Raw genomic sequence first — 11,934 nt, forward strand, 5'->3', positions numbered from 1 at the left:
ATTTTTTAATGCTTTGTGGGTGTTGTGTTCCGTTGCAGTGTGCCCTAACACAAATAGAATAGAACATTCTTTTCCCTCAGGGAAATTCCAGGGGTGGCATTCAATATATTATCACAATGCACCTATTTGAAAATATAATCGATACACACACATACAGTATCTTAATCGACATTTGTTCATAGAAAATGAAGAGTCAGAGACTCAGACAGACAGAAGGCAAGAGAGTGGGGGAAGAGACAGACAGAGAGCTATTATAGAGTACAGGGGCTTGTTGGTATTGTATTTCACACGTCAGCTACACAGATGACAGGCTCACATTACAGTAGAGGCAGAATGTGCAGTAACCTGCACTGCAAGATAGCATGAGCTCTGCTGACATCCAGGAGAACTCTATGCCCGCTCTGTGCCCTCCTTTTTCCTCCCACTCAGACACCTCTCCTCTCCCTTCCCCCCATCCTATCGTTGTCTCTCTTCTCCACCATCCATCATATCTACCAGTTTTTCAGTTTGAACTCATCAGGGCATCGTAAATATACAAAAACAAACAAACACACACACACACACACACACATTCTACGAGGAGAAGTCAGGCGATGAGTTGTCTGAAAACACACACACACACACACACTGGCAGATGGTTGCCACTTCTGGGATGTTACCTAGTAGTGGTCACATCTGTGTAATGCTGAGGTCAGATGGTGAATTCTAAAATATTTCCCCCTCTCTGTGCAATCACATAGAAACACACGCGCAAATCTCTCTCCTGCATCTCATTGGATTAGGGCTTTAGCTTGTTTTTGAATAAATTGCTCCCCAGTTTAAAATATTTGACATAATGATGTCTGGTTCAGAGATATGCAGGCTCACAAAAAATATCTCTTTCCTTATCACAGTTAATTTTTTTCTTTTCTTTTTTTCTTGTCACCGACTGTCCTTATATCAAAGTCTCCATCCGTGTCCAATAGTATCACATGACTAGCCTAGGTGCCAGTCTGTTTATGGTATAGTCAACCAGCCATGGCACAAACAAACTGGCATCTAGGCTTATAGCACAAACAGACTAGCACCTAGTCTATCCAAGCTCCATCTCAACCCCATAGATTCTCCTGACTATTAAGGTTCAGGGTTGTCCCAGTCTAAGGCTGTGGATGTCTGTACCTCTCCTCCTCAATCTCACAATCTCTCTCCTTCCCTCCCTCCCTCCCTCCCTCTCCAGTATTCGACCAACTAGATCTCGTCACGTATGAAGAGGTAGTGAAACTGCCCGCGTTCAAGAGGAAAACGCTAGTCTTATTAGGTAAGTACAGTTTCTCTATGCATCCTGTGTAGTATTAAGTATTGTGGGTGCATCTCAATGGTCTACAGCAGCTTCCTTTTCTACTTGCTTTCACCCGCTCAGTTGTCTATCAATTCAATTCTGGTTGATATCTGTGAGGTAGACTGACAGTAGGACCATGGGGACACCTGACTGACTGGCTGCCTGCATGTTTGTCTGCCTCTCTTCCACAGGTGCCCATGGAGTCGGCAGAAGACACATCAAGAACACACTCATAACAAAACACCCAGACAGATTCGCCTACCCCATTCCACGTAAGACACACACACACACACACACACACACACACGACCAAGCACCATACCAAATACCAACCTCCCTTTACTTAAGACTCAAAAACACATTTATTGACTATATTTGACCATTCGTTCTCAAGAACAATCTGCCCACACCTTGTCCTGTCCTCTCCTTCAGACACGACCAGACCTCCTAAGAAGGACGAGGAGAATGGGAAGAACTACTACTTTGTCTCCCACGACCAGATGATGGAGGACATCAGTAACAACGACTATCTGGAGTACGGCAGTCATGAGGACGCCATGTACGGAACACGACTAGAGACGATCCGCAAGATCCACGAACAGGGCAACATATCTATACTGGACGTAGAGCCTCAGGTGTGTGTGTGTGTGTGTGTGTGTGTGTGTGTGTGTGTGTGTGTGTGTAGACAAGGTGGCTGTGTGTTTGTGGAGACAGGGTGTATGTGTGTGTGGAGACAGGGTGTATGTGTGTGTGGACAGCGTGTGTTGGGAAAGTCAAAGCACAGTCCGTTGCCAGCATGTGCTATATGTTTTGTATATGCGCTTTCTCACACGTACACACAGCTGACCTCTGACCCTGTTCTCCACTAGGCCCTGAAGGTCCTGCGGACAGCAGAGTTCGCCCCCTACGTCGTCTTCATCGCCGCCCCTACCATCACCCCCGGCATCAACGAGGTACGAATCGGACGTTGCGTAAACACAGTCACAAGCACGCACATTTCAGAATCCAACTTTAATTTGACCCATTCAAACATTACCAATGATCCATCATGTATGTGCTGCTTAAATACATTTACGGATCTGACAACCACAAATACACCAACACAACACACAACACACACACACACACACGTCTAAATCCTGACATGGACGTCTGCCCTCCATCATGTCAGTCGACTGTCTGCATGTTGTTCTGACACCCAGACGCTCTCCGCCTGTCCTGAAGAGTCTGCACTCTTCAGTCCTCCTCTCTCATCCCTTTATTCACCCGTTTGTTTTTCATGCTGCATGCATTTGTCTTTCTGGCACTCCTATCAGCTCCCCAGGTGGTGCAGAAAGCTGCCAGTAAGTATGAGCAGGCAGAGCAGTTGCTGCACAGACCTGTATGTGTATGTGTGTGTGTGTGTGTGTGTGTGTATCTGTGTGTGCGTGTTTTATTTATGATTTCTTCATCCCGGTGAATCCCATTGAGACCCATATGTGTGCTGTTTGGTAGTCGGTAGTGCCTGTTGTGTGTGGTGCATCTCCTCAGTGCAAAACAGCTCTCCTCGTCCTCTCTTTCTCTCTCCTCTTGCTATGGTTGACATTTTAGTTCTAGAGTCCCTCTCCTTCTCCTTCTACTCTTTTCCGTCTCATATACCTCCCTGAGCTCGCTCTCTCTCTCTCACACACACTCTCACTCTCTTAACCCCCTCTCTCTTTTTCTCCAGGATGAGTCCTTGCAGAGGCTGCAGAAGGAGTCTGAGATCCTCCAGAAGACGTATGCCCACTACTTTGACCAGACCATCATTAACAATGAGATAGATGAGACCATCAGACATCTGGAGGAGGCTATCGACCTGGTCTGCACCACTGGCCAGTGGGTGCCTGTCTCCTGGGTCTACTGAGCTAGACACAACCCCTCCCCTCCTCTCCTCCCTTCTTATCCTTTCTCTCTCTCTCTCTCCTCTCTCTCCCCTGTCCCTCCTCTCTTCTCCCTCCTTCTTCCCCTACTGCCCTGCCTATTTTCTCCTCCTCCTCCTCCTCCTCCTCTTCTTCCTCTCTCTCCTACCCCACCCCCTCTCCTGGTGATGCATCTGCGAAACTCCCATCATTCCTCGGAAAAGAAAAGCACCTCAACCAATCAGAAACCTCTGTGCACTGCGCACAACCTGCAGCAGCCAATCAAGATCATCTGTGTACTGCACATGACCTGCAGCAGCCAATCAGACTCTGCCCTTACATACTACCTAGCCGTAGTGTTGTATAAACAAAATAAACAAATGAGTATTGTCATGTCTGTAATAGCTAGGAGGCAACATTTTTGTAGCTGTTTGTTTTAAAGAGACAGTACTGCATCTCCTCCCCTGTGCACTGCAGCCCTCCACATGTGACTGTCTGTGCTCCCATCACACTGTAGTCCTGCTGGGTGTTGTAGTTCTTAGCTCGTAGCTCTCTAGACGCTGTTCGTGGGTACTCTCTCTCTCAGCAGACTGAAGAAAAGCACATAAACACTGCAGTGTCTCATCTGTCTACCACATCATTACCCCCCCTGTCTTTTTCTGTTCATTCCTCGCCCTCATTAACTGTCTCCTGCTTTCACATACAGTACTCGTTCTGTCACATCACTCATCCTTTTGTCATTCATGTTGTTCTGTTTCATTTCTTTGTACATTTTGACGGTACAGTCATCACCTCTCGTCTGGTGTCGCCCACTCCTTGACACACACCTTTTTCCAGGTACTGTCTCTTCTAAATGAATCCATAAATGTTTTTAAAGATTTGAATGAGGTGTCATGCATGTGGACAATTGAAAGCTTCCATGCTGTCAGTCAGTGTTCCCAGTGTCCTCCTGTAACCTCCCCACTGAAGAAGAAAACATTCCACTCGTTTGGAAGACTCAACTCAAACCAAGGGAAGCAAGATGAGCAAGAAAATAACCAACAACGAAAGAGACCGTTGACTTGACACCTATGCACATCCCTTGCATTTTGGGTGACATTTCTAAACAACTGATTTTTAAATCAACCATGTAGTGAGATGTGTTTGTAAATTGTCTCGATTTTTGAGTTGTTGTATAAGAAGATCAAGAAGGGAGGAAAATTACACCTGATTCCTGATTTGCCAATTCAGAAATGTGTCGTCCGAGAGTATTAATGTTTTAATTAAGTTGAATCAAAGAAAGATAAATGCCGATTTTTATTCTGCAACTGTGTAACTGTTTGAAAAAAATGTGCACACTAAGTTTTTGCAAGGTAAACACTTTGCAAGGGAAGTGGAGGCAGTTTGTGCATCTGGCTATCCGTGTATATGAATGACAGACTGATGATATATGACTGCCCCTGTGTAAATTACTCTGCAATGATAAAGTTCTTCAGTATGAACCGTTTTTTAAAATATATTTCCTTTTATGTGTTGAAAAATTAATCCACCTGTGTTTCTTGTTTGTTTTTCCCTAAAGACAGAGACACACACACAAACACACAGATCTGAAATTCTTTACTTGGATGCATAATGAGATAGGTACGTACAAAGGACTACAATATTTTACAGGTCTTACAGATGTGTTCACTAGTCATTGTTATAACTTCTCCACATACACAAGACGTGTGTATTTTGTAAGTGTATGCTGGCAATAAGTGTGTAAGCATGGTGTGACAGCAGGTTAACAATAGCCTGTTGACGGGGAGTAAAAAGTCCTCTAATGAACAGCTGGGCCACACTGGCTGGGAAGAGAGGGTAGGGGCACACACACACACACACACACAGGGCAGAGATGGTAGGAACACAGACACACACACGGAAAAGACAGTAGGAAGATACACACACATAAAAGAGAGGATTAGATACATACATTGGATAGAGAGGGTAGGTTAACAGTTTAAAAAGGAAGGGTGTAAATGCAAGGTAAGCCAAGCACACGCCACCAGGCTTGGCTGAACACACCCACAAAGGCTAATAAGACGGGCAAGCACACAGGCTAATCCAGACACGCAAGATGGAATACGCCTGCAGACACACGGCTAACTGGCTAGGCAGGACAAGTAGGTACCAATTAGGCAAATAGAGCACACTCAAGATGTGTTGCACCCAATTCTCTACCTCTTTCCCTGAAGTGAGTTCCTGTGCACTCCCCTACATAGTTTTAAAAGTGTAAGAAACTAGGAAAGAGAATTGAGAGAAAAACAAAAACACAATTGGTACATCTCAATGGTCTAGTGATTCTGTCTTAATCTCACTTCCTTCATCAACATTGTTTTGAAAGAACCAACCAGGTGAAGGTATGTTCCCAGAAAGCAACTGCCATATTGCTTACACCTGCCGTGTCTAATTAGATCAGTGCAGATGAATTGTATTGAGACACAGCCTAAGAATGTTCCAGGAGGTATAAAAAGTCATGTGATCTAGTTCCTGTCATGGGTGTTGCCATAGTGGCACACCCCTGGTTAGTGCCAGTCAGAGTCCTCCCACCTAGCCTATCATGTGACCAGGTGCACTCTCTTACCTGAGTAAGTCCAGCTAGGGTGTGTCTTCTACTGTCTAAGCAGTGAAACTGGGAGAGGAAAACTACTGCTGTCTCAACATTATAGAAAGCAGGATTGCCAGGGCCTAGTATTTTTAAAACATTTATGGTTATATTGTGAAGCCTCTATCTTCATGACAGCTTCTAAACAGGAACCTACACCTGTCTGCTTGTGCTGACAGTTATTCTGCAACACTTGAGTGTAAAAGGTGAAACTAAAAAATAATGGAAACTTTATTAAAGAGCAAAAAAGACACATATGCAGATTCTTTGAACAGGATCATGTTTATTCAGACAGATGGGGGTTCAGGTTTAGTAGCAACATCTCTGCTTCGTCAGTAGTAAGCCCCCACCGCCATTTTCCTTCAGTTCAGACAAATATAACCTCTCTCAACATGTTCATAGTGGTAAAATATAAATAATGTAAAAACATTAAATTATGAAAAATATAATGATGAAATATAACACCATGGCCTTACAGTGTAGAGCCCTGCCCAGGGTTTGTCACCCATAGTCTTAGTCCTAATCCCACTTTAAAGGGAAAGGACAGATTACCAGGATCCACTGCTTCAGCAAGTCGTCACCTACGTGTGACTAAAAGGACTTACTTAAAAACAGGTCAAAGTTCAGCGTGTACTTCTGTAGAATCATGTGGGAATATGCTAAGCTTTAATATGCAACAAACACTATTGAACTAAATTACTAGTCTGATGAAGCTACTTCGATACATCAAACATCACCAAGGAAACAAGTGAGAGTTTACATATCAAATCAGGGAACATTTGACATTTTAGCAATAAACATACATCAGTACACACACATATGATAAACAATGCTGTAAAATGTACAGTATTATACATCTAAGGCAGCACATTAGATCAGATCCCAAAGCGGGTTGAAGTCCTTTTAAACCATGGCTTCTTCTATTGATTATACAGTAAGTATATACGGTAGGTATGCCCACGACAAAAATATGGTCCATAAGAGGCAAACATAATGATACTCTATGCACAGGCTTACAGGATAAGAAGTGCACGAGCCGTGTGCTGTAAGAAGATTAATGCATTTATGAAAAGCTCTACGTTCACAGAGTTGCATGAATATAACAAGAAGGGAGCGAGGGCAGAGAGAGGACATCTGGTTGGAGGACGGTTACAGGCGCTACTGGCTTCATCTGTCTGTTTTTACACATGGGACATGAATGTCCTATAATATTAATTAATGTGAACCTTCATTACAGATTGTTACATAATACACTTTGGGATAATCGCGATAATCCATGATTTCGATACAACTGATAGACGTGAAAAAGTCAATGCCGTACAGTAGCTGTTGGTGAATCTGAAAGATACGTAGCAGTTCAATGACATTCAACTGTTTATTATCCACATCCTCAGTTTATTTAATTGCAAGGAAGTTAATGCTCATGAAGTGACAGGTCCATCATACTCCTCTTATCATTTAAATTAAAACAACATTATGAAGTCGTCTTCATCAGAGACAGTCTCTGTGGGCTCAAGTGATGTCAGACCTCTTTTCTGGCCTGTCCTCTGGAGCTGTCCTTAGTTAGTGGATCTTTCCAAGAGAACAAAATATTCATGCCTTCTCTTTAGCACGATATTCACACTCCACAAAATAGCCATATCAACACGTCCAATAAAGCAGAAAACTTTAGTTTCCAGTATCCTTACATCAGGTTTTACTCCCACTGGTATTGAAAAGAAAATGTTTATTTTAGACGCTCAACCCTACTCTTTCAGCTCTCAGGTGCCAGTCACATATCCTGCTAGGGTGCCAAAGTCTAAATGATCAATGATCGTAACCCAGATGACCCACACCACCAGGAAGAAGAGCAGTGACTGGCTGGCCTGTGCTTCCTGCCCTCTGGCCCCTGCAGTGAGCTCCTCAGCAGGGTCCAGCAGGGTTCCATTCCGGAAGGTCTCAGTCCCGTTGCCCAACTCCTCCCTCAGCTCCTGCTGCAGTAGTTTAGAGATCAGACTGTTGTAACGGTTCTCCGTGGTGGAGAGAAGCTCTGAGGAGGTCGTCAGGTTCAGCTCTGCCGGATCCACACAGGTTCCATTGATCCGGGCATAGACCACCTCACCCAGGTCCAGACCGGCTACAGATGACGGGGAAGCGCAGGGGATGTCCCGCACTAACTTATAGTTCTCCATCCACTCCTTCAGCCACTCCAGGGAGCAGTCACACTCCCATGGGTTCCTGAACAGGTAAAGGCGGCCAATGAAGTAGACGGGCTGGAAGACGGGGAAGGGAAGGGTGGTTAAGTTGTTGCTGTTGAGGTGGAGGGTGATCAAGCTGGTCAGGTTTTCAAAGGACCCTTCCTCGATGTAGACCAGACGGTTCCGGTCCAGGTAGAGGACCTCCAGTTCTACGAGGTCGCTGAACCAGGTGCTGGAGATGTTGGTGAGTTGGTTTCCACCGATGTTGAGCATCTTGAGGCGGCTGAGGCCCTTGAAGGAGACCCGGGGGAGGTCCGTCAGGAGGTTGTCATTGAGGTAGAAGTTCTCTAGCCTTATGAGGTCCTGGAAGGCCTGGTCATGGATCACGTTGATGCGGTTCTCTTGGAGGTTCAGGTACCTGAGGTTTTGGAAAAAGAACTATGTAATGCACATCCAAACCACAGAGGCTAGACAAAGTATACTGTTATGTTCTATGAGGGGAGAAATGTCTGTTTGCTGCTCACAAACAAAGCTTGTGCGAGTTCTAAGTTTTTTTTTAGGTATGCAGCAAAGTCAGCGGTTCTAACTTTCTCAGTGGTACCTACTTGAGATTCCCCAGACCCAGGAGGGAGTTATAGGCCACCGCCTCAATCTTGTTCCTCTCCAGGTAGACATGGGTCAGGTTCTCCATCCCTCGGAGTGCTCCGGGGATCCTGCGGAAGTTGTTATTGAAGCAGAGGAGCTCCTTTAGGGCCTTTTGCTCAAGGAAGATGCGGTCAGGCAAGTTGAAAAGGTGACAGTCAGCCACGTCTAGGCGAACAAGCCTCTTCAGCCCAGTGAAGGTCCTGGTGTGGAGGTAACTGATGTACTCGTTGTGGGCCATCTTCAGCTCCACCACATTGGGCAGGCCCTTAATGATGAATAGAATCACATCATTAACATTCATTTGTGAGGCCTTTTTAAATACACAGCATAGCTCATTACATGTTGTTTTATACTGCTAGTCTGGGTGTGGTTCTGCTTTAGCCTACTCCTGTATCGTTGTCATGGCAACTTGAGGAGTTGTATATAACAGAAATACATCTGACTCCCAGGATAACACCGTAGAGGTAAACAAGGTGAAATCATAACACAAATAAATCATATAGAGAAAAAGACGACGCCCTAACCTTGAAGGCCCCGGGGGTGATAAAGGAGATGTTGTTGTGGTCCAGAGAGAGTGATTTCAGTGAGGGTAGGGTGCCAAATGCCCTCTCAGATAGGAACTTGAGGCTGTTCTTGTCGAGGTTGATGTAAGAGGCTTCGCAAGGGAACTCTCTGGGTAGCTCTGCCATGCCAGTGCGGTCACACAACACGCTGCAGCTCTTCTCTTGTGTACACATGCACAAGGCCGGGCACGAGCGTGCACATGCCCACAGCCCCAATGCAGCCTGGGGCAGCAGGGACAGCACAGAGACTGGGAGGGGGAGAGAAAGGGGGGGGGGGGGGGGGGGGGAAATGAGGCAGAAAAAGAGTGGGTACAGAGAATACATTGTCTAGATCTATTTACTGTCTGACTAACAACCAATATGATTGTGATGAGGCAGCAGGGAGTGATTGGGTTTGTTTCTTCAGATGTACTGTACCTAAAGCTTTCCTACAGTATGCACTCTCCATTTAACAAGATATTAAAGAAAAAACGTTGAGCTTGGTTGAATTGACCCTATACTCACAATAACCCCAATTTAACTGGAGCTTTCATCATCTGTCCAAAACAGATGATTTCACAGCTGGTCCACTCATTGATCATACAGTGGTGAACACTACACAGAAAAAAAATACGGATTGATATTTGTGAAATAGCTTTTGAAAAAGGATTTATGACCAAAAAATCTTCCCAAATCTCCAAAATCCACCAAAAGCAAAAATGAAAACTCATCCCAGATGGGCTTCTCCTGCAGGCAGACAGATGATGAAGGAGGATTGCCTAATACTGCTGATGAAAGGGGATTTCAGAGACTTGATTTGAAAGTTTTAGGATTAATACTTTCATTTGGTAACCCTACAGTTACACAACCCAGCTGTCACAAAACAAAGCATACCACTGATTAATACAGGACAAACAAACAAATGTTTTACTTTGAATACAGATGTAGGTCAAACAGGTCATTTTTTTTAAGCTTCCGTATTATCATCTCACAAAGTCAGTTGTTTATGATGCAAAAATGATGTATTTTTGGATTCTCTTTTTTCTTCAATAAATTCTGGATACGGACATGCACTAGCCACAATGAAATTTTAGCTTTTCTCAAAAACGCTACATATTCAGAGGATTGATTCAAGTGCAGAGAGTGTAGTTGTACACAGCTTTGGCTCATGAAGCATCTCCAACTGTGCACATCTGCTAACCAACCATAAGTCTCCCTGATCATAATTATTGATGCCTGAAAATCACCAGTCAGGGCTATCCAGGACATCACTTTGCAGATGGGTTCTGATATTTCCACCCTCCACAGATTAAAAGGAAGCTGTGAATAAACGGGGCGAGAAACAGGGGAATAATGATTTGATGAGTGAGTCACGTTGACTGAAGGGCTGAGGGCTATTTTCAGGGTACTTCCTCTCGTTTCCAGCTGGTGACCATGGTGAAATGATGTGATTAAGAAAGAACATCTTAGATTAGAGATTAGCCCAACAACAATAGGCATTGTCTGCAAATAGGATTATTTCACCCATTTTACTGTTAATGTGTGCTGGAGTTTAAGAGCGCTTTTTAATTTGATCAATCAATAAAGCTCTTAAGATTAGGGGCCACTATTCAATCAAAACAGGTTCCCAAGTTTCCGCTATGAATCAACTTAATATTTGAGTTTGGCTCTACAAGGGTGATATTTGGCTCAATGCACAATGTTAAATGTAGAGACCCCATATCATATCAACTCCCTCCTTATTTCTGGCCTTTCCCCACAGACCCAGTTACCACATACTTTACCATGCTTTTATAGAGCCCTTGGTTTTATTTAGATTTCCTAGGTTACTAGTGGACCATTTGGAGCAACTTTCGACTTTTTGCTCTAGTCTCTAGAAAAATTACTGTAGATCCTTGTTCAATTCCAAAATTCCTTGGCCCTTCACCAGGGCAGCCTTGTTTTAGATCTGGGTTAAAGCCAACTCCTGACTATGGATGTCAATTGTCATCATGCCAATCATTCTGGCCTTAACAAATGGATTACTGACGACTGGATTAGTGAAAGCTATGGAATGAAACCCTTGCTTTCACATACTCAATTGTGTTGGATCAGCGGTAAATTCAGTGAAGCAAAGAAGGAATGGAGCATGTATATTCTAAGTATTTAAACAGGGCCCTAGAAACAGTGAATTAAGAGTGTCGTTGAGACTTACCAGTGAAAGCGATGAGAATCATCCCTGTATTTTCTCATCTAGGACACGGCAGGATTAAATGACACGACAGTTTTTATGAAAATACAGTAACAGTGCTTATAAACATTGATGGATATATACGCTGACTGTTGTATTTTAATAACTTTACGGGTCCTCTGAACAGTTCATAAATTAAATACTTTTTCATCTGCTAAAGTTAATAATAAATACATGCCCAATTGACAGCAATTTATGTCCATTGTACTAATGTCTATGTAATAATAATAAATATATGTAGTATATAAGCACTGTTACTGAAAATACAAAGGCTGAAAAATATAAATAAGTAAATCAGTCACAATGAGATGCAATGCCTGAAATGTTCAATGGCATTACAATAGCAATGCAAAATCAACATGGATGTCATTTAGGAAGTGCTAGTGAAATAAATAATGCAACGCCACCATTATATAATTCCAGTCATAACTACTACAAATCTGGTCAAATGCATGCTAACATCATTGCACCTCGAGTGAAACGCAGACTTACCTGTCAATCATGTCTGAAACTTATGTC

At 43.7% G+C, this 11,934-nt stretch overlaps 2 protein-coding genes across 13 annotated transcripts in view; one reads left to right on the forward strand and one right to left on the reverse strand.

Annotated features, from left to right (window-relative positions):
- Nucleotides 1–4,716, forward strand: part of caska (calcium/calmodulin-dependent serine protein kinase a) — a 92,027-nt gene extending 87,311 nt beyond the window's left edge. For all 12 annotated transcript variants that reach the window (XM_083682269.1, XM_083682274.1, XM_083682277.1 and 9 more), the window contains 5 exons: nucleotides 1,217–1,297; nucleotides 1,510–1,590; nucleotides 1,751–1,953; nucleotides 2,188–2,271; nucleotides 3,027–4,716. In XM_083682269.1, the coding sequence (XP_083538395.1) occupies nucleotides 1,217–1,297; nucleotides 1,510–1,590; nucleotides 1,751–1,953; nucleotides 2,188–2,271; nucleotides 3,027–3,203 (626 nt within the window). In that variant the 3' untranslated portion in view covers nucleotides 3,204–4,716. The remainder of the gene's footprint in view (nucleotides 1–1,216; nucleotides 1,298–1,509; nucleotides 1,591–1,750; nucleotides 1,954–2,187; nucleotides 2,272–3,026) is intronic.
- A 2,865-nt stretch (nucleotides 4,717–7,581) lies between these two features.
- nyx (nyctalopin) lies at nucleotides 7,582–11,401 on the reverse strand (the record flags this gene model as incomplete). Its single annotated transcript, XM_083682614.1, has 4 exons — nucleotides 7,582–8,416; nucleotides 8,604–8,908; nucleotides 9,168–9,454; nucleotides 11,380–11,401. 4 exons carry the CDS (start codon nucleotides 11,399–11,401, stop codon nucleotides 7,582–7,584), a joined length of 1,449 nt encoding a protein of 482 aa, XP_083538740.1.
- Nucleotides 11,402–11,934: the final 533 nt, after the last annotated feature.

This window comes from Argentina silus (assembly GCF_951799395.1).
Source record: "Argentina silus genome assembly, chromosome: 12".
Taxonomy (NCBI): Eukaryota; Metazoa; Chordata; class Actinopteri; order Argentiniformes; family Argentinidae; genus Argentina; species Argentina silus.